Source organism: Dipodomys merriami, unplaced genomic scaffold (assembly GCF_024711535.1).
Source record: "Dipodomys merriami isolate MVZ:Mamm:240054 unplaced genomic scaffold, mDipMer1.0.p SCAF_51, whole genome shotgun sequence".
Taxonomy (NCBI): domain Eukaryota; kingdom Metazoa; phylum Chordata; class Mammalia; order Rodentia; family Heteromyidae; genus Dipodomys; species Dipodomys merriami.
Genome location: NW_027206080.1, coordinates 9,891,816 through 9,915,693, shown reverse-complemented (window position 1 = coordinate 9,915,693; position 23,878 = coordinate 9,891,816). Strand labels below are relative to the sequence as shown.

Here is a 23,878-nt window from a genome sequence, read left to right as displayed (position 1 = left end):
CATACCTGTAATCCTAGCTTCTCAGGAGGCTGAGATCTGAGGATCTCAGTTCAAAGTCAGCCTGGGCAGGAAAGTCCTTGAGACTCTAATCTCCAATTAAACACCAGAAAACTGGAAGTGGTGCTGTGGCTCAAAGTGCTAGATCACTAGCTTTGAGTGAAAAGCTCAGGGACAGAGCCTAGGTTCCTGAGTTCAACCCCTACAACTGACAACAAAAATAAAGATTATATATTAATTTCATAGAAGAGAAAAATAAAACTCTGAGAGAGGATTTTTCTTATTTGAATTATAACTGATTCTACAATACCTTACACTTTGCCACTTTTTTAAATCACAGATTCAAAGAACAGAGTAACCTTAAAATTGACCTGAATATTTATAAAATACAAAAAGATACATCACAGAGTTAAGAAAATAATATAGATTCTTGGGCTAAATACCTAAATACTTGCCAGATACGTTAATTACTTAAAGATTAAAAACAAAAAACAATAGGAACCAGATTCTATGAACTGAATATCTCACAATTTCTGCTTAGTAAAAAAAAGAAAGAAAGAAAGAAAAGAAAAGAAAAAAACAAAGTGTAAGAAGTAATAAAAGTAACTATAAGAAAAAAACTGGAAGATTTAGATACCACAAAAGCATCATTAGCTGGGCACTGGTTGGTTCACACCTATAATCCTAGCTGCTCAGGAGACTAAGATCTGAGGATCATAATTCCAGCCAGACCAGGGAGAAAATTCCATGAGACTCTTATGTGCAATTAACCACCAAAAAGCACTATTATATTTAAAAGTTATCATTCAAAAGTTGAAGATAAATTGGTTAGAATATTTAGAAAAATGTACAAAAGATTATCTTGAATGAAAATATTCAGAGAAAAAATAATGCTCCCAATGGAACAATAGGCATAAGACATTAATTTGGTCACAGAGGAAGAAATACAGATGAAAAATAAGCATATACTTTTTAAAAAATGAAAAAAAACTAAAACTAAATATAAAAATACTAAAACCAGTCACTATTTTTTAGTTATCCAAGTAGTAATTTAGAAAAAAAATAATAAACCATAAATAATCAATATTTTGATAAGTGATGCAGCAACATTTCCTTTAAAAAGTCACTGAAGCCAAGCACTGGTGGCTCAGGCCTGTAATCCTAGCTACTCAGGAGGCTGAGATCTGAGGATTATGGTTCAAAGCCAGCCAAGCAGGAAAGTCCCTGAGACTCTTATCTCCAATAAACCACCAGAAGTGGTGCTATGGCTCAAGTGGTAGAGCACTCACCTTGAGCTGAAGAGCACAGGGACAGCACCCAAGCCCAGAGTTCAAGACCCATGACTGAAAAAACAAAAAAACAAAAAAACAACTCACTGAAAAAGTTGATATCATTCACCCACTTATGAAAACATAGCCTAAGGAAGCAATCAGAGCTGCAAAAGAAAAATGTATATTCTTGTTAAGAAACAAAATTGCAAGCTGATTGATGAATAAGTAATGATGTTTTCAAAGATGAAATATTAACAGCCCGTACAATTCATTTTTTCCAGAGAATAACCTTGCCAAACTGCTAGCTAATCTAACTACAGGATAAAAAGATGGCCAAAGAGTAGGAATCAGAAACCAGTAAATAAATTTCCAGGTACCAGGGGCTCACACCTGTAATCCTAGCTACTCAGGAGATCTAGCTACTTGAGATCTGAGGATTGAAGTTTGAAGCCAGCCAGGCAAAAATTCCACATAACTCTTATCTCCAAATAACCACCCAAAAGCCAAAAGTGGGCCTGTAGCTCAAGTGGTAGACTAACAGCTTTGAGAAAAAGGGAAAAAAAGGTGGGGGAAGGGAAGGAAAAGAGAGGGGAGGGAAGGGAAAGAGAGGGGAGGGGAGGGGAGGGGAGGGGAGGGAAGGGAAGGGAAGGGAAGGGGAGGGGAGGGGAGGGGACGGAAGGGAAGGGGAGGGGAGGGGAGGGGAGGGGAGGGGAGGGGAGGGGAGGGGAGGGGAGGGGAGGGGAGGGGAGGGGAGGGGAGGGAAGGGAAGGGAAGGGAAGGGAAGGGAAGGGAAGGGAAGGGAAGGGAAGGGAAGGGAAGGGAAGGGAAGGGAAGGGAAGGGAAGGGAAGGGGAACAAGCTATAAATAAGTCAGCTAAGCCTTCCCACAGAAATGGCTCAGGACAATAACTGAAGGAAAGCAGAGTACAAAGCACTCACTCCACACACCAGATGACTTCACTTTCATGTGAAATTAAGTTTCTGCATGATATTATTGCAACTCAGCACAGAACTTCCACAATCCCTTGTGACAAAATGAGTATCCTTTCCATATATGTCACCTTTGCTGACAGGCTATCTCAAGCCACCAAAAGCTAGTTTGAGCTCTAATGTGGAATAATGACTTTTCACTTCACCTTGAGAGGAATTGCATCTTGAGAGGAAGCAAAAACTCATCTTTGCAGGGGCAAAGGGAAAACAAAAAAACACACACCTAAATGGTGCATGTTTAGAATTGGAGAATGTTCTGTGTTTTTAATAAGACAATGACTATGAACAGAAAATAAGTCATTTTACAGGACCAGTCATGGTGGTACACATCTGTAATCACAGCATGTGGCAGGCAGAGACAGGACGATTGCAAGTGGTTAGGCCAATTGTATTGAAAGTTATTAAGACCTTATCTCAGAAATGAGTCAGAGCCAAGTACCAGGTCTCATGCCCCTAATCCCAACTACTCAAGAGAAGAGATCAGAAAAATCACATTCTAAGTCCAGCCTGGGCAAAATTAGCACTTAATGAATTAATTAAACCAAGAAGACTGTGGATGTGGCTCGAGTGTAGAACATCTGCCTAACAAATGCATAGCCCTGAGTTCAATTCCCAGTACTGAATATATAAAATATACAATATATTTATTTATATTATATACCATATGGTATACAATATATCATATTATAAATTACATCATTTGTTATATATAATATTATATATCATTTATTTATATAATATATATTACCTATTATATATATTTCAAATCTTTTTTTTTTGTTTTTTTTTTGTTGTTGTTGTTGTTGTTTTTTGGGTCCGGTCGTGGGGCCTGAACTCTGTGCCTGGGCGCTGTCCCTCAGCTCTTCAGCTCAAGGCTAGCGTTCTACCACTTGAGCCACAGTGCCACTTCCGGCTTTTTTCTTTTTGCTTACGTGGTGCTGAGGAATCGAACCCAGGGCCTCATGCATGCAAGGCAAGTGCTCTACCACTGAGCCACCTTCCCAGCCCCTCAAATCATTTTTTAACATTCATGTCTTTAGAAAAAATTATCTAAGCTTACCACAGGTTATTCTTCCAAATTTTTTCAGATAAATTAAGATCAATAGTAGTTTGAAAACTAGCCAAGATGTAAATAGGGAACTTGAATGCCACTACTGAGATTCCCTTGTTTTCCGGGATATACCTGCAGTGATGTGATGTCACATACAGATGTGGTATGTGTTCAGCATGGCAACCTCACTTCCTCCAGCAAAGATGTCCATTCACACACTGTGCACACATTGTGTGCACTCCCTCGGGAATCTGTTTTGATGCCTTCTTTTGATGATTGTGCATATATAGGAAAGAAGGATACAGGTACAGGTGTGATCATACCCCCTGGAAAGACCTTTGACCTGCCTTTGAGAACTGTAGTGAATGACCTCAGCCCAACAAAAATGACAGAATTAGATGGCAAATAATAGCAGTCCTGTCTAAGAGTCCAGTGATTGTCTGCAAGGTATGTCTGTTGGTCTTTCTGTACAAACAGGACTGCTCTATTTTCTTTTTCTTGTGCTGTTACTAAAAGAGACCTAAGAAGCATGTTACTTCAACCTAAAAGTATAATTAAAAATCTAAAGGCTCTGTTTGTAAGGCTTTGGTGCTAACTGCAAAATATCTAAGTTAGAGAGAGGCAAAAACCACAAGTCCAGATGTGAGCACAGGTGTAAACCAGCTCTGGGGGCTTGGGATTTTGATGAATCAAAATGAAGCATTATGCAGTTCAGAGAAGGGCCAAGGCTGTAGCTGCCTACTGAGGTCAGAGAAGACTGAATCAGATATGCTAAGCTGTAGAGCATCACACGTGCTATAAGACACTCAGAACAAGACAAGCACCTATACCCTTCAACAGAAGAGTAAACTCAGGCCCTAACACAGATACCATGAAGGAAAAACAAGAGATCAAATCCATACCCACCATGAGAATGGTTAGTAACCTCTAGGCGGAGGAAGGGCACTTTAGAACTTGTCTTCCACAAGCTCTGACCCTATGTACAAGTATCTTTAGATTTCCTAGCCTGGCTGAAGGGCAGATGACATGAATGGGAGAAATGCAGGTTGCAACCATGAAAGGGTGAGTTTGCCTTTAAGACGCATAATGAAATTCTCTCCCTTCTAAGATTCCTGTAGGTCATTTTAAAGCTTGAAAGTCACAAACTGTGGGGAGAAAATGGAAATTTACAACGACTAAAAAATTGATTTCTTCAAGAAAGAAGTTCTGGCAACATAAACTTACTTCTGTTAACATCTAATTTAGCCATATGACACTTATGCAAAACACACTCAGCATGTATACTTAAGTAAAACAGTATAATTATCATTAAAAGGAGAATAATCTGGAAATTTAATTCTCTAAAGCAAATACTGGCAAGGGATTTTAAATAATTTTTTCTGAATGCAAAATGATGAGATGGTTGTCAACTTATTATCATGAAAAATATATTTCTGATAAAACACTTAAGGAAATTATTATCAAAACTACAATATAAGTAAACGTCTTGCCTTCTGGCTATAACCTTTGAAAGCTAATATTTATCATGCATATCACACAGAATCGCCACAAACCTAATTTTGCTAGTGCCAACATTGATATGCTGCTGATAATTTGTGATTATAAATGTTTATGTCACTTTTGTAATTAAGGGGTTAGGATGATTAGTAGACAGGGTTTGTACTCTCCCCAAAGGCAGAAAAATTTAGAGCCATTACGGAGCTCTCTGAATATTTGGATGCTGATAAACTCAGGGGCAATTTGCTCTGAAAAAAATCATAAACCAAAATAGTCCAAGATAATTTTAGTAGAGCAATCAGATACTAGTGAAGGCATTTATCAATAATGTTTTTTTACTGGTTGTTCATCTTGTATAACAATATCTTCTGTGAGTATCCTCTATTTTAGATTATTCTGGTGAAGAAATTAACACTAATAGAAATTCTTACAGACATAGAAATTAACTAGCATTACGATTTTTTCAGCCCTATAATTCACACATACCCACATGTACATTTATAAAGATTTTACTTTCTTTCCATAATTTTAATGTATTTTTTTTCCTTTTCTCTTCCCCCAGTCCCCCACTTCCTTCCATCTGTTGCTCTTTGCATCCTAATTGTTCTTAACCTCCATGGAACTTTTATATTTATATTTTATATATATATATATATATATATATATATATATATACATTCAAAAGGAAGGGAGGGGAGAATGCAAAGATTTTTATATTTTTATATTTTTATTTTTATTTTTTTGTCAGTCATGGGGCTTGAACTCTGGACCTGGGTGGGCACTGTCCCTCAGCTCTTCAGCTCAAGACTAGTGCTCTACCACTTGAGCCTCAGCACCACTTCCAGTATTCTGGTGGTTTATTGGAGATAAGAGTCTCACAGATTTTGCTGCCCAAGTTGGCTTTGAACTGCGATCCTCAGATCTCAGCCTCCTGAGTAGCTAAGACTATAAGCGTAGGCCACCAGCACCCAGCTAAAGATAATTTTTTTTTTAAGGCAAATGTTTATACAGAAAAGAAAAGAAAAGAAAACCAAAACCGAGGCATTCACTCCTAATTTTTTTAACTTTGTGTGTGTGTGTGTCTGTCTGTCTGTCTGTCTGTCTGTCTGTATACTCATCTTGGGGCTTGAACTCAAGGTCTGTGTGCTGTCTCTGAGCTTTTTTACTCAAGGCTGGTTAATTGGAGATAAGAATCTCAAACTTTCCTGCTTAGGCTGGCTTCAAATCCTGACCCTCAGATCTCAGCCTCCTGACTATCTGGGATTATACATGTAAGTCACCAGTGCCCGGTAATTTTTACAAGTGTGCATATGTGCACTTATGTACGTAAAATGTATAGAGATTTATCATTATCTTAAGCCCTACTTACTTAAGATAATTATTACCCCACTTGTAATAAGGGAAACTTAAGCAACACTCTTTTAACTTAAGCAACTCTTTTCTCAATACTTTGGCAAAAATCTCTGTACATCAACTAATATAGTTACAATTCATTGTTCTATTTATTATTATTATTACCTTTGAGTAGTTGTACAAAGGAGATGTCATTCAACAAAACAATTTATGAAGACAATGCATCTTAGTCAATGTCACCTCTTTCAACAATCTCACTAGCTCCTCCTAGTTTGCCATTTCCTCCTTTTTCTTAATTTTGTAGGATATACATTGCTATTCACTATTCTTAAGGGCTACATAATATTTCATTTGGGGATTACAGTAATTAGGTAACCTTTTCTATATTTTCTCTATTTGTCTTAGTTTTGGCACTATGAAAAATATTGCAGGGGCTGGGAAGGTGGCTCAGTGGTAGAGCACTTGCCTTGCATGCCTGAGGCCCTGGGTTCAATTCCTCAACACCACATAAGCAAAAAGAAAAAAGCCGGAAGTGGCACTGTGGCTCAAGTGGTAGAGCACTAGTCTTGAGCTGAAGAGCTGAGGGACAGTGCCCAGGCCCAGAGTTCAGGTCCCACGACTGGACCCAAAAGAAAAAAGAAAAAAAAATATTGCAGTAAACAGTTTGAAAATATTTTCCTATTCTGGGATTTTGATATTATGGAGTAAATATTCATGTAGTGGTAGGGTTATTGAATGGAAAGGTATTTTTTATTTTGATAACTTGCTGTCCTAAAATTCTCCATTTCCTTCAGCAATTTGTGATAGCAAACTTGCTCTGACACCCTCTCCAAAAGTGCTATCCTTCTTTTTAATATTTACTAATGTGTCTGGAGAAAAATGATAACTTATGCTTGGTGCCAGTCAGTTGTCCACACCTGTAATGCTAGCTACTCAGAAGGATGAAGTTGCAGTTTGAAGCCATCCCAGGTAGGAAAAGCCTGTGCGACTCTTGCTTCCAAACAACTAGCAAAAAGCCAGAAGTGGAGGAATGGCTCAAGAGGTAGAGTGCCAACCTTGAGCAAAAACCTAACTAATAGTACCCAGACTCAGAGCTCAAACTCCAGTACTGGGACACATACACACATAGAAACAAAAAGAAAAGGAAAAATAGGAAAAATTTAAAAGATAACTTATTATTTTTTGTTTATATTTCTTTGTCTAATTATTAGCTCAGGTGCTTTTCCATACATAGGTGCCTTACTATACTGCTATGCTGACTTGCTTTTCTCATTTGTCCATGATGAATTTCCTATTTATACCTTTTTCCCCAAGTTTATCAGATGTCTTGATTTCACTGTCATTAAAAACATTACTAATGAATAGACAAAAGGTTTCATCCCAAAAACATAGGATATGTGGCTTGAACTCAAGACTTCAATAGCAAGTGATCTGTCACTGAGTCCCTCATCTCCCCTCCCCCCCATGCTGTCCCCACCCCCCATCATAGTGCTTCAACTCAGGGCCTGGGCACTATCCCTGAACTCTTTTGCTGAAGGCTTGTGCTCTACCACTTTGAGTCACAGTGCCACTTCTGGTTTTCTGGTGGTTAATTGGAGATAAGACTCTCTCAGACTTTCCTGTCCAGCCTGACTTTGAAGCATGATCCTCAGATCTCAGCCTCCTAAGTAGTTAGGATTACAGGTATGAGCCAGTTCACTCATCTATTTTTCAATATTCATATATATTATATATATATATATCTTGTATGATTCCTGAATTTTGATTAAAATATCTATACCCTAAGTATTTATCAATTTCCCTAGATTTTTTTCAAGTCTTATCAGTTCCTTTATTTACATTTATCTTTAAAAGAATTGGGAATTTGTGTGTGTGTGTGTGTGTGTGTGTGTGTGTGTGTGTGTGTTCCTGGGGCTCTAACTCAAGTCCTGGGCACTGTCCCTGAGCTTTTCTGCTTGAGGCTGGTGTTCTACAACTTGAAGCATAGCTCCACTTCCAGCTTTCCTGGTAGTTAAGTAGGAATAACAATCTCATGGACTTTCCTGCCTGGTCTGGCTTTGAGCCATCATCCATAGATCTCAGTCTCCTGAATAGCTAGGATTCCAGGCATGAGCTACCAGCACCTGGTTCAGGGAATTTAGTTTTACATATGATGACAAGTTAGTGACCCAGTGAATAAAACTACATTGTGTATCTGGTATTCACTTAGTACCATGACTTTGTGTTAAAATGAAACAACCTCCTTAACATTTCCAAATACCACATGCTGACCACAAGAGGAAGATCAGGAGAACAACACCTAAGTCATGATCCTTACCGTCCAGAAACTTACGTTCCCACTATTTAAAAAAGAAAGGAAGGGATGGAGGAAGAAAGGAAGGAAGGAAGAAAAGAAGGAAGGAAAGAAGGAAGGAAGCAAGGAAGCAAGGAAGGAAGGAAGGAAGGAAGGAAGGAAGGAAGGAAGAAAGGAAGGAAAAAGAAAAAAAGAAAAGAAAAAAGCAAGCAAGCCAGGTGCTAGTGATTCACACCTATAATCCTAAACTATTCAGGAAGCTGAAATCTAAGGATCACATTTCAAATCCAGCCCAGCAGAAAAGTCCATGAAACTCTTATTTCTAATTAACCACCAAAAAGCCAGAAATGGAGATGCGCTCAAGTGGTAGAGAGCCAAATTTAAATGAAAAGCCAGGCAAGAGTGAAAGGCCCCAATTTCTAGCTGCAACACCAACACACACACACACACACACACACACACACACACACACACACACACACACACACACAAAGTAAGAACCAATTAATAAAAGTCATATCATAAATTTATTAAATGGAATTTCATAATGGAAGTGGAAGAAAATGAAATCTGGTTACATTTGTGAAGTAAGTCATAGAGACCAGATAAGACTCAAGTATGAAATTACTGGTTTGGCCAAGAGTAGTGACAATAGTAACTGAAAAGAAATGGTGGATGAATATTAAACATACCCAAGATTGTATTAAACATATTGTATTAGACATATCCTTGATTGTATGAAATAAGAAAATTAAAGCAAAAGGGACACCAATATTTTGCTCCTAGAAAATAAGTCTTCTGTGGAAAACAGTACCACTGAGATTTTTAGATTCCTTAGACAGAGGAGAAAAGTGATGACTGGCTTGTTTGAGTCTGAGACTGAAGAGAGAAATACTCAAAAAGGAAAAAGAGATGTGCTGTAGGAAATTCATCAGACTGAGTAACCCAAAGAAACCATGGATGGTTCAATCCCAGAAGCAAAGAGAACATCACTTCTTTAGTCATCAAACTTTTATTCTCATTATGATAGATTAAACATATCTTGAAAAATACTAGGAACTTTCATCCTCAACCAGAATGCAGAAGATGATCAATAATTGTCAATGATGCAAAGGCCAGAGATAATAAGGACAGAGAAAGAGCCCTTGGATTTATTAATGAAGTACATTCTTCTAAAAGGCATTTTTCAATAGATTCTTCATAAGAGGAATCAATAAGGACTATTTGATGAGGCAATGGAAACAAGACTCAGAATTTCTTTATTCTCCAAATCTTTTTTTTTCCTTTTCATGATGGTATTTTTTTTTTCAGATTGTTTGCCATCTTCAATTTTGATTGCAATAACCCCTGCTTTCACTGTATTTGATGTTGGTATAATTTGTGGAGGGGAAGGGCAAAAACAAATCGTTTAACTAGGGATACAGGTGGACCCATTGCAACAATGAGATGTAGAAGTTGTTATGTCGAAAAATGAACTTTACAATGTTGGTGGGGCAGGGGAGGATTGTGTGGGGGATGGGGGGAAGGATGGGAAAGGGAAACAAAGGGGAAACAAAGGAGGCTACAATGCTTGATAAGAAATATACTCTTTATCTTGCCCATGTAATTGTAACTCCTCTGTACAGTATTCTCACAATAAAAAATGAAGAAAATAATAATAATGATAATGTTCTGTTATTTTAATGTAGACTTTAATACTAAAAGTCAAGTTAAATTTAGTCATAGGCTGCTTCAAATGTATCTAAAAATCTTGAGTATATAATAACTTGATACTATCATTTTTGTGTTTGTGGCCATTCAGGTACAAATGAGATAAGTGAATATGATCAGTATACTTTAAAATGATAAAAGCTAGCAAGAGCACTGGTGGCTCACATGTATAATCTTAGTTAATCTGAAAGCTGAGAGCAGAGGATTGCAGTTTGAAGCCAGCCTGGGCAGAAAAAATTCATGAAACTCTTATCTCCAATTAACCAGCAAAAAGTAAAAGTGGCATTGAGGCTCAAATGGTAGAAAGGCAGCACTAACTGAATAAGCCAAGTGAGTGTAAAACCCTGAGTTCTAGATACAGTACTAGCACACATATGCACACACGTATACACACACACACACACACACACACACACACACACACACACACACACACACACACACTACAAAAGTTAGCAAGGGCCAGTTAGTAATCGGCATTAGGAGAGACAGTAAATGAGAAGGGAAAAATACATGGTGGTGGAAAAAATTAATGTGGTGGTGACAAGAATTCAGTCTTTACCATCATTTGCCTCAGACTGCCTAAGACAGGATCCAGAAGTTGTCAGATGTTTGGACTCCCTTTACCCTTTTTGTCTATTCCTATAAAGGGAGAAAGAGAATGGGAGAAGAACCTCCAAAGGGTAGAAAAAAGTGTTTTCACTCCTGTCTATCACTATTAACATAGTGTTGTTAACAAATGCCTCACTTTCTTTTACTCATGAAAAAGACAGTTATGTGTGATTGTTGTGACTTTCTCTGATTTGCATTGCTTCATGCATTGGATTTCTAGCTAGTCCTTCAAACTAGCTAGTCTTCTTTCTCATCCAGAAATTTCCCACAAAACTGAAATGAATAGGCTAGATAATATTAGAATGTGAATACTGTTGTGATATATTCTCCTAGTGGGCTAGGCCTGAGAATAGAAAGTCATACACTTATGTCTTCCATCCTAATTGAAGCTGACTTACACAGCCATCCATAGTTCATTACACATAGTAAGTATTAAATACTCAACTTGAGTAGACTTAATTTAATTAGTATGTTTGGAGACATTTCAGTTTTTTCGGTATTTCTGCACCTGAGGTATCATTACTACCCCTTTATTCTGTGTACTGACATTCTGTTACTGCCCTTAAAGTTCTGCTCAGTAATATATACTCACCTATCCATTGCATGTAGTCTTTTTTTTTTTTTTTGGTCAGTCATGGGGCTTGAACTCTGGGCCTGGGCGCTGACCTTGAGCTCTTCAGCTCAAAGCTAGCACTCTATCACCTGAGCCACAGTGCCACTTCCAGTTTTCTGGTGGATTATTGGAGATAAGAGTCTCAGGGGCTTTCCTGTCTGGGCTGGCTTTAAACCGTGATCCTCAGATCTCAGCCTTCTGAGTAGCTAGGATTACAGGTAGGAGCCACCAGTGCCCAGCTTTGAATGTAATCTTTGTCCCATAGAAGCCACTCCCAAAAGACCCTGATGCTAATGCATCTGCCTACAAGCCATTCCTACACAGTTAGCAGAAACCATGAAAAAATCAAGCAGAAAAGGTCAGATAAGTTGATGTTAGGAAATGAACTGTAAGATATGTATTCAAATGTTTTTTTTCTTTCATGCGATTGTTTCTAACACATTTATAAGATTATTTCTTTGTTGCTTTGTATGTCCCTCCCCCATGGTATAACGCCTGCTTTCACTGTATTTGAGGTTGGTATAATTTGTGGAGGGGAAGGGAAAAAACAAATTGTTTAAATAGGGAAACAGGTGGATCCATTGCAACAATGAGATGTACAAGTCGTTATGTGGAAAAACGAACTTTACAACTTTGGTGGGGCAGGGGAGGATTGGCTGGGGGACGGGGGGGGGGGGGAGGATGGGAAGGGATGGGAAGGGTAAACAAAGGAGGAGGCTACAATGCTTGATAAGAAATGTACTCATTATCTTGCCCATGTAATTGTAACCCCTCTGTACAGTATTTTCACAATAAAAAAATTTAAAAAGAAACCATGAAAAAATAGAAATACTTAAGAAGAGGCCTATTAACTCTGCAAACAGAAATATATTTGTAATCTACACCAAAAAAATAAGCAGGCAGATCTTCAGAAGTTTAGACAATGCTGTTCCAGCTTTGGGGACTGGGTGATATTGACAGAAAGACCAGGAAAAAGTAACAAAATGTACTCTTCTTTGATCATTTTTTTTTTGCCAGTCCTGGGGCTTGAACTCAGGGCCTGGGCCCTATCCCTGAGCCTCTTTGTGCTCTAGTACTCTAGTGCTCTACCACTGCACTACAGCATCACTTCCATCTTTTTTGAGTAGTTTATTGGAGAGTCTCACAAGACTTTTCTGCCCAGGCTTGCTTCAACCCAGTTCCTCACATCTCAGCCTCCTAAGTAGCTAGGATTTATAGGCATGATCCATTGGTGCCTGCCAAAATCTGAAAGTTCTAACAATTTGAGTTGAAGATCTAAATCTAAATAGGCATCTAAGATAAGACTTACAGTCATTTGATCCATAGCACGTGAGGTGGTACTTCAAGGTGAAGATGGCCTGGCCAGCAGATTGTGTGATTTAAGGTTTTTCTTTTAGTTTTAACTCCTCTCCTCCTGCATCCTCTGAACCACTGTACCCAGTTTTCTATCACCAGACTGTGCAGCTTTTCTTTTTCCTCTTCTCTTCTCTCTCTTAATTCTCAAAGTCCCAGACCCACAGAAAAGAGGAGGAAAACCTGTAGTGAGGACTCTGATCAAGGTTGTTTGGTGATCAAATATAGTTTGTCTTTGTCCCAGCTTCAGCTTTGTTTGTATGCATAAAATTTCTTATGTATCCCAGAAAGAAAACATTGCATGGTAGAAGTGTTTGGAATCAAATACTTGTGTGTGATCACCTTCCTTATAGATATCTCTAAAGGAGAAGAACCAAAAATATCGAGACCTCCAAGACGACCCCGGAAACCCAAAACATTGAATAACCCTGAAGACTCCTCATACTATTACCTATTGCACGTAAGTGACTTGCTCAGGATCAGCTGAGAGTCATGGTGTCCTCTGAAGGCCAATGTGGAAACCATGGCTACATTATGTTGCCACAGAGGAAGGTTGGGCCAAACAGAGACACCTCTTAGTTTCTTCTTTGGTGACTCTTCCCCAAATGAATATCTGGAGTCTTTGCTGTCCTCCAGCCCTCTTCCTTGTGATGCAGGCCTGTCTTGTGGCCATGTACCAGACACATCCTCCCAGCAGCTTTCTCTGAGCTTGTACACAAATATCAACCCAGAAAGGGAAGTCCATCATGGAAGAACTTTACAGAAAGGGACATTTACATGAAGGGATGCATTATGGTGAAACTAGAGGAAAGGGGAGGAAAGGAGAAGTAGACCCTTACTGAACCTCTACTGAATTTCAGGCCTAGAATGAAGCCTGGTTACATTCATTGTGTGTCTAATCCTACAACAGTCTTTAATGTTGTTTCCACACTGCATCTCTTAAGATCTTGTGATACAGGGTAGGATGTATCAACCCCATGGAAGGCTTGTTCATGTTTTTGAGGTCTGCTGGCCCCACTCGCAGTATGCAGCAGGAGAACTCACAGGCATCACTCTTGCTAGGCTGCTCTTCCTCTCCTGTCTTCTGACTGTTTTCTGACCTCCATGGATGTTTCTGTCATCCACTAGGTTTCCTGAACCAAGAGCATGGAAGTCTTCCTGGGTCTCATGCCTGATACCTACACTGGTTTCTCTACATTATGGCTTCTGCCTGCAACAGCTCCCTCCATGTCCTCTTCCTTCCCTCACCCTCGTAGGAGGGTTGAGAGACCACCATTTCTCATCTGCATTATTTCAGGCCCCTTCTCACTGCTTCTAATCACATCCGGATCAGCCTATCCCAGAAAATGTCACTAAATCATAAACTTAGTAGCTCAGCAATTCCATCAGCATGAAGTTAAGATTCCTTCCAAGACCTCTGTTGGAACTGGGACTATTTATCAGGTCACTGCTTGAAACTGCCAGTGAGCGTCTATCTTTCTCTTGGGCTCTCGGGGCCTTTGTAACCCTGGTACCTCCATTAACAATGCTTTAGCACATCTGCTGAGAATGTATTCGAATCCAGACAACTAGAGAACCAGAGAATGTAGTAGAACCCCAACGCCAAGCTTATGTGGTTCTTTTCCTTCTCTCTTGAGTTTTCCCAGGAAGTTCCTCTCCCTCTTGGTTTTACCACAGTTCAGTCTTAGTCTCTGTCATTTCCTTTAGATAATTTCATCAGCTATCAGGACCTCAGCTACTACTGGTCTCTGAGTCTTTGTGTCTAATATAAACTTTAATCTCCAAACTCAAATATCAAGCTGCCTGAAATTTTTACATAGTCTTCATGAGCAGGCATACTGAGATATCACCAGATGAGCACATGCATTCACATAGCTTTGTTAGGCTATAAATCACATATCATACAAGTTACGTGGTTAAAATATACAACTAAAAGTGTTTGTGACTTTATCTAAATCTAACTATGCTACAGTATTATGAAATTTGTATAGTCATGTAATCTCAATAAAAAAATATTTGGAAATATATATATATATATATATATATATATACATACAATTAAGTGGCTTTTGTAACAACTATCAACAGACAATTTTGCAACATTTTCGTTACCTCAAAAAGAAACACTACCCATTAGGGGTCATTCTCTACCTTCCATGCATTTCCTCAAGACCGAGGCATTTCTGATCTCCTTTACATCTTAACTTTGTGGCTTCTGGCCTGGACATTCAATATAGAATTCTGTGCTATATAGTCCTTTGTGAATTACCAACTAATTTTACAAACTAGTAACTTATTGTTCTGACTCCTCCCTCTTTCTCATCTGCCATTAAGATCATAATAGTATAGATTATTATATTGTGATTTTTACTTTATTGCTACTTATTTTTGATTCTTCTACTCTCTTTAGAAGTCAATCCAAGAGGAAAAACGAAAACCAAGGAAAAACAGGTAACTATTATGTCTAGATTTCCAAAAAGTCATCTAATAAGAACAAAATTATGAATTCCTAAATTCAAATTAGGACTAAAAAATCATATTTGGAAACTAAAGGGATCTTAACATATTTATGTAGTAAATGTGTGGCTTTGTCTATGTAACTTAGAAAAGCTTACCTTTTGGAAATATATTGAGCCAAAGCTGTATGAGACATTCACTAAGAACTCTTATATATTTAGAATGAGTTATATATCTCGAATAGACTTTGATTAAAACCATTGGGTGGTTTTAATTGGGTAATTTGAAGTTGGCCCTATCCATGTACTTACTTGCTTTTTGTCTTTCAATGCATGGCTTTAAGTCTGATGCCTTATGATTTTTTGGGCGGGGGGTCCAGTCGTGGAACCTGAACTCTGGGCCTGGGCACTGTCTCTCAGCTCTTCAGCTCAAGGCTAGTGCTCTACCACTTGAGCCACAGCACCACTTCCGGCTTTTTTCTTTTTGTTTATGTGGTGCTGAAGAATCGAACCCAGGGCCTCATGCATGCAAGGCAAGCGCTCTACCACTGAGCCACCTTCCCAGCCCCTGCTTTATGATTTTTACAGAGTCATAACAGCAAGATTTGTGTTTCCTACCATGTGTTACATGTAACTTCTTTCCATATAAGATTTCAGTCTATTAATGCTTTACTATTTTAATATCATGCCACTGTTATAATTAAAAGTCACATCAGTTAATTTCCAGACACTACTCAGAACAAAAAGATGGTTCTTCCATTAAGAATACAGAGGTTCCTTTGTTTTTGTTTTCTCTTGGAGTTTGGGGGGGATTGTTGTTATTGTTACTGCTGTTGTTCTTGTTGTTGTTCCAGTATTGGGGCTTAAATTCAGGACCTGATGTCCCTTAGCTTTTAAGGTCAAGGCTAAGATTCTACCACTTGAACTACAACACCACTTCTGGCTCCTTGGTAGTTCATTGGAGATAAGAGTCTCACAGACTTTCCTACCCAGGCTGGCATTGAACTGTGATCCTCAGATCTTGGCTTCTGGAGTAGCTAGGATTACAAGCATGAACTACTAGCACCTAGCTTAAGAACACAAAAATTCTTAATAGAAAAGTGCACAAACACAGAGTGTCCTGTTTATGAATCAATCATGTCCTGGACATCTATATATAAATTATCCAAGTCCATGTATAAATTATCTAAGTCCATATATAAATCTACCACTTGAAACACATTTCCCTATAAGCAGTGGATTTTGAAAGATACCTGTTTATCTCCAATCATGGGGCTATAGATCCTGGGCACCACAGAACCAGCCTTGGCCCAAGTGGATCCAAGGACACACTTTTTTAAAAAATATATTTTTTATTGTAAAGATACTGTACAGAGGGGTTACAGTTACATAAGCAAGGTAATGAGTCCATTTGTTATCAAGCATTGTTACATCCTCCTTTATATTTCCCCTACCATCCCTTTCCTCCCCACCTTCCCAACTCCTACCCCATCCCCTCCACAAAGTTGTAAGGTTTGTTTTCAACATACTGTCTTGAACATCTCATTGTTACAATGGGCAAGGACACACTTTTGTGTGCATTGTCTTGTGTGAATATTAAAATCTAAAACAGAAACCAACCTGCTAAAGGCCAAAGGATAGGAGGAAGCCCAATGACTGTGTGTGAAGGAGATAACTTTAAGGTCAAGAAGCCAGATATTTATCAGGGTGCCAATGGCTGGTGACGTTTGGGAATGCTTTGTGCTCATACATAAAGGCCAGCTTTTCTGGCAGTGGTTCAAGAGGCAGTTGTAAGCCCTGTTAGAGGCAGACCATATCAGAATACTGCCTGTAGTCGCTGTCTGTTCTGAAAACTACCAGCGCCATGCCAACTTAGCACTGACAGAAGCAAGACAAGCTGCTCCATCCACTAATGTTCTATTCAAGGTAAGAGATGGGAGGGTTTGTTTTTTAATTTACTTTAATTTACTACTTTTGCACATCTCAAGACTTCTTCCATTGGCAGGTATGTGTTAGTCAGAGTACTTTAAAAAGAAGAAAACGTGTCTATAAACTGAGTAGAAAATTAGACTAATACTATGATATGTTTATGTGTTCATTTACAGCCAGGGAAAATTATTAGATTTGGAAGATTTCTATTATAGGGAATTTTTGTCCAACCATTCTGGACCAAAGGATTATTGCCCTACTTCAAGAGCACAAAATCCAGATGAAGAACTCCAGAATCAGTGCTTCAAGGATAATGAAAGGTAAGAATAATACACTTGAAAATATAGTCTGTTCAACTTTATTCCCAAATTTTTATTTTTAAGCAATTTCATTTCATGTGCAGACTAATGGCATAGTATTCTTACTAATTGCATCTTATTTTTCAAAATCATTTAACTTTCCAAAGTAAAATCACTTCAGTTTCTTCAGCAAAATCCAGTTTCTGTCTGCCTTCTTGGTATAAATATTAGTAGCAAATATTTTGGTTTAGATGATAAGCTAATTATCCTAGGAATATATCACATGTATAGCCTATGTTAAGTTCTAACCAATTTAATTTTAATCACTTTTTGGATTCTTAATTAATTGCTTATAATATTCAGAATCAGAGATATGAGATGACAAATAATTTAGGGAAAGTTTCATAGAAAAACATGTTCTTTAAAAAATATATATGTTCTTGGATTTTTCACCTTGCTACTACCTTTATGACATTATTTTCTTTTGCAGTTTATTTACTGCTTTCGGGAAATTTTTTCTTTCCCCCCAAAAAAATCTTTATGAAGTTTGAGCTTGAATGTGCATAATTATAAAAATAGATATATGGCTTTTGTATATTCTTCTTCCTATGGTATATCCCTCTTGTCACTGTATTTGATTTTGGTACCCTGCATCTTGTCTATACATTTATCTAACTTGGGGAAGGGAAGGGGAATAACAAAATGCTGAAACAAGGTCACAAGATGACCCATTGCAACAATGATAGTCACAACACACTATGTTGGAAATGAGCCTTACAACTTTGGGGCGGGGTGGGGGGGATCAGGGAGTGGGGGAGGTAGGGAAGGGAAGGGATAATGGAAGAAAAACAAAGGAGGAAGTAACAATGCCCAACAAAAAATGCACTCATTACCTTACTGATGTAACTGTAACCTCTCTGTACAGCATCTTTAAAATAAAATAAATAGGTATATGGGCAATGGGAGTAATGACAGGAAATTGAGAATTCTTCATGCAAAACCCCCAACTAACATCCTATCATACTCAGCCTCCTCTTCATCAGCCTAAAGTAACCTCCTCACCCATCTCTTCTACACTGTGCTGTGATTGGTTGAGAGTAGAGGTTTTCATTCCAGAGTCTTAGATTCAAATGGGCTACTTTATGCTTGGGTGACCAAGCTGATAGTCTCTAACATCTTTAAGCTCCAAATTCAACATCTGCAACAAGATTTGCTGATAGCTGCCTCCTTATATTATTGTAAATATTTAATGAACTGACAAAAGAGAGACATCTGTCAATAGTAGTGGTTACTGTCATCTTTATTTGCTTTTCTAGTATCTCCTTGAGCTATGACTTCTACCCCCTTGTCTCCAAAAAGAAGATTTATTCTTCCATCTTCGAATCAAAAACTGTAACATGTTGGAGCCTAAATGGAGCCCTGGTCTCACCACATGGCTCCATATAAGAGAGCACAAGTACCCAGGAGATGAAATGATTCTCCCAGCTCATCTCTTGAGATAGGAACCTAAAATCAATTGCTTTTCACTGATAATCTGCTTCCCATTTTAGCCAACCACTCTGCCTCATATGCAATATACTCATCCTCTCCCAGCCAAGATATATACACAACTGCTCTAAAAGGATAACACCCTGAAATACTGCCTAATGTCCATGAATGTCTGTGTGTGTGTTTGCGAGCACATGCGTGCATGCGTGTGCACACATCAGTAGAATCAGAGTGCCAGCAGCTAGTACTTAGTACTGGCCTGCTCCAGGCATATAGCTGCTATCTCATTTAATCCTCATGGCAACATTTTGAGACAGTGTGTAAAGTTTAATGGCTAAATCTGCAAAGTGTAATGACTGCAAAGAGTCACCTAAACAATAAGCAATGAAGCCAGGAAACTTCAACATGAAACTTTATGAGTTTAGAGTCAATGACTTTAACCTTGATTCAGTATTACTATTTTATTTGTCTGTTAGCTTATTGTGCCTGTACTAGGGTTTGAACTCTGGGACTAGGTACTGTCCCTTAAGATTTTTGCTCAAGGGTAGTACTCTACCACTTGAGCCACAGCTCCACTTCAGGCTTCTTTTGCTGATTAACTGGAGATAAGCGTCTCATAGACCTTCCTGCCCAGGCTGGCTTTGAACCAGGATCCTTAGCTCCTCAGCCTCGTGAGTAAGGATTACAGGCATGAGCCATGGTGCCCGGCTTAATATTGCCATTTTATGCAGAGCCTTGTGATAGGATTTAAGGAATGGGTGAATACAAGAAGATATAAAATATGGCCCTCACATCCAAGGGGATTGATGCTAGAAGGAAAATATACTGATGTAACAGAAATTAACAAGGTAACTCTAGGAAGGGATTTTTTCCTAAACTAAGGAAGACTGTGAAGACAAATTAGCCAAAGGCCATGCTTTAAACTTGATAAGATCCAAGATTAAAAAATAGGAAACAAAAACAAAAGAGAAGAAATATTTTTGGAGAATTCAGAGACATTTAAGACTAGATGCCATTGTAGAAAGAATATTTGTGTGTGTGTGTGTGTGTGTGTGTGTGTGTGTGTGTGTGAATATACACACACAGCTAGACTCACAATTATACCAACTACTGATATCACTCAGCAAGGTATGAGTAGGTCTTAAAGTAAGGGGCATGAGCAATGATAAATCTAATGCATTGTGGATTTTTTAATTGCCAAACAAAAATCACTATACTATGGTGTAGAACATGGTGTTTTGAACTACATGTAGGCTAAACTGAACTAATTAACATATCATAAGCCTCATATGCTTACTATATTTGTTTTGAAAAAAAAATACTTAAAATCTGCTTTTAAGGCAATTCTCAGTACTCACTCAATCATCATGAACTCTAGTTATGTTGTAAAGCTCTATTATGTTGTAAAATAGATTTCTTAAACTTATTTCTCCCTATAAATCAGTATCCTTTAAGCAACAATAACCATCATTCTATTGCTTGTTTCTATGAGACATTTTTAGATTTCACACACAAATGGGATACAAGTCTTTCTGTACCTGACTTATTTCATTTAGCATAGTGTCTTCCAGACTCATTTATATTGTCCAGAACAACAAGATTTCCCTATTTTTAAAAAACCAGGGCTGGAAAGGTGGCTCAGTGGTAGAGCGCTTGCCTTGCATGCATGAGGCCCTGAGTTCGATTCCTCAGCACCACATAAGCAAAAAGAAAAAAGCCGGAAGTGGCGCTGTGGCTCAAGTGGTAGAGAGCTAGCCTTGAGCTGAAGAGCTGAGGGACAGCGCCCAGGCCCAGAGTTCAGGCCCCACAACTGAACCCCCCCAAAAAAACCAAAAAAACAAAAAACATTATCATTGTGCATAGAAGCCATGTTTTTTTCTTAATCTGCTTATCCATTGATAAACACATTGGTTCATTCCATGTCTTTTACGTGAATTTTTATTGTAAAGATGATGTACAGTTTATTGTAAAGATGATGCAACAGTTACATAAATTAGATAATGACTAAATTTCTCTTTGAGCAGGGTCACCTCTTCCTTCGTTTTCTCCCAGTTTTTTTCTCTCCCAATCCACCTCCCCCCCAAGTTGTACATAGTGTCTAGTGTATTCCACATCTTAGGTGAGGCTTCCATACACATGGGTATCTCTTTGAAATATTGTTTTCAAATCACACCAAGTAATGAGAATGTTTGATTGTACAGAAGTTCTATTTTCAATTTTTTGAAGAACTTAACATATTGTTTTCAAATGGCTCCACTACTTTACATTCCCACCAACTGTGAGTGAGGGTTCCCTTCTTTCCATATCCTCATCAACACTTGTCTTCTTTTTCTCAACAGTCACCATAACCCGTGTAAGCTCATGGCTCATTGTGGTTTTAATTTGCATTTCCCTGATGATTAATAATAACTTTTTTCACGTTCCTGTTGGCCATTTGTATGTCTTCATTTTAGAAGCATCTGTTGGAGTCCTTTCCCCATTTTTTTTAAAAAACCAAGCTATTGTCTTAGTTGATATTGAATTGTTGGGATTTCTTGCACATTTTGGATATTAACCCCTTATCAACTATATCACTTGCAAGTATTTCTTACCATTTCTGGTGTATCCATTCACTGTTTAGTTGCTTTCAAGTTTGATGTAATCTCATCTGCCCATTCTTGTCCCTGTTGTCTGTTCTTTGGGGGTCAGGTACAAAAATTCATTGGCTAGAACAATGTTGTGGATCTCGTTTCCAGGTATGGTCAAAACCTAGACAGTCCTCACCTCTTCCTCCTTAAGCCTGGTCCCTACCACTACTACTAGTCTTGCTTGAAATGTGGCAGTATCTTTTAACAGGCCTCCCTCCTGCCAGGTGGACAGCCAAATCCTTTTGTGAGTCTTTTCTCCCCTCACAACCCTTTTGCTTTTCTCAGTTCAAATTAATGTCAAATCCTTGTAGTTCGAATTAATGTCAAATCCTTGTCACGGCCTCAAAATTATCTGCAGCATTTTACCCTCAACCAATCCCCTGCTCTCATCCCTTATTTTCCTACCCCTTGCTTATTCTATGCAAGCTACAACGGCATCTTTGCTGGTCTTTGAACTTCATACATACCCTGTAGCCTTGGTACTTTTCCCCTAGTTGATCTATTGTCCTGAAGTGGCTGTTCTTTCCCCCAAGAGATCTATCTGCATGCTTTACTCTCTTTTGTCAGGCCTTGTTTCAAATGTCACCTTATAAAGGCATTTCCTGACCATCATCATCTACAAAACAGCTTGTCCACCCACCATCCCTCTGCCCCAGTACCTACCTGCTTTGTTTCTCTATAGCCCTCACCATGTGATGCTTTAAAATTATGTGCGGTCCTCCCCCACACTAGACTTCAAACTCCATGGGGGAAAAAAGTCTTTTTTACCCCAAATCTATACATTTAGTTAGGCACTCAATGAATGAGTGAATGAAGGAATGAAGGGATCTATTTAACTACACTGTAGGGAGAGACTCACTTCCCCAGGCAAATGGAGGAATCTGAAAGTAAACATGGATGGGCTTGCCAGCAGTGAGTCCAGGAAAGCTGGCTAGGCATCCTCATTGAAAACATAGAAACATCTGAAAGTAACACCATCATTGTCACTGTGGGAACGGATGATTTGATTTAGGGTAGTGTTTCTAAAGAAAACATCTGAGCAGTTGGGGAGGGAAGGGAAATATGAGTACCTGTTTAGGCATCTTGAGGTGTTGTGGTTTTTTTCCTGTTTGAGGAAAATATACTAAAATTAAGGTAACAAAATCAATATTTGTTTTATTGATTGTGATTATTTCTATCCAAAGGAAGCTTGTCTTCCTGCTCTCCACCTTCTGATGTTTTTCTTAGCTCTCATCCAAAGACAAAGTCGCCCCGTTCTCATTTTGAAAACTTGCTGAGAATCATGTAAGGCCATTGGCCTTACATTTTGATTGTACCTTTCTGAAATGCCTGTGGTTGGTGGAATGAGGGAGGAAGAGGATCCGCCCTTCTCGGAGATGTGAGTAACACTGGGCTCTGGCTCTCCCTTGCAGCTGCGGGGCAGCGGGGGAAACGACGGGTGAGGAGGAGGAGGAGCAAGAGGAGGAAGAAAAGGAGGAGGAGGAGGAAAAGGAGGAGGAGCACAGTGGGCCAGCAGACAACCCTTATGACTACCGGAGGCTCCTGCGCAGAACCTCCCAGCGCCAGCGACTCGTGCAAAAGTTGTAGCCCAGTCACTAAGTGGCCACCCCAAGGCAAAAAAGAAAAAAAAAAAAAAAAGCCCTTGACTGAGACTGCCTTTGTTCCTTAAATGCTAGAATCACCCTTGGGTGTTTTGAAAGACTGCCTCCCTCCCACCCCCACCCCCCACACACACATCCACCTGTCCTTTTACTGACTGGCCATCAGGGTCCCTGTTCACCTGTTAGCAGCTGCTTCTGTGGACTCAACTGTGCCTGAGCTGTTGTCCCTCTTTCTCTCCTCTTTCACATTGGGTAGTATCGAATATTTTTTTCTCTCTTGCAAACAGCTTGCCCAGATCCACTGTCTACTCCAGAGAGGGTGGAATCTTCCAGAACAAAGCAGGGTGGGGAAGAACTTCTAAGATCAACTCCATCCCTAACTTAAACCTGCCCTTCCCTTGGTTATTAAGATTGCTAAATAAAGGAAGCACCCTGTAAAGTCTGTGGTTTGCAATGCTGGTCTGCTGTGTTCCCTTTGGGTGAGCTGAGGCTCCCCTGAGTCTCCTGCAAACCCTCACCCCTAGCCACTTCAAATAAACCTACAGTCACCTAAGTTAAAATGTCCAAGCTTGCCGCCCAATGAAATCTCCAAACCTCCAATGCACCATCTGCCTAGTGCCCTCCAACAAACGAACCTCTCTTTGGTCCCCACTTAGAAAAACTCCAGCCCTGACTGTGAACAGAAATGTCCGATTTTATATTCTTCTCTGCAGATGTAGAGCAGCTGCTCTGAATTTGA

At 39.0% G+C, this 23,878-nt stretch overlaps 1 protein-coding gene across 1 annotated transcript in view; it reads left to right on the top strand.

Moving 5' to 3' along the window:
- Nucleotides 1-23,293, top strand: part of Myo3a (myosin IIIA) — a 156,592-nt gene extending 133,299 nt beyond the window's left edge. The window contains exons 30-33 of the mRNA XM_069998310.1: nt 13,093-13,199; nt 15,150-15,190; nt 17,301-17,444; nt 22,951-23,293. Of these exons, the coding sequence (XP_069854411.1) occupies nt 13,093-13,199; nt 15,150-15,190; nt 17,301-17,444; nt 22,951-23,125 (467 nt within the window). The 3' untranslated portion in view covers nt 23,126-23,293. The remainder of the gene's footprint in view (nt 1-13,092; nt 13,200-15,149; nt 15,191-17,300; nt 17,445-22,950) is intronic.
- The last annotated feature ends 585 nt before the right edge of the window (nt 23,294-23,878 follow it).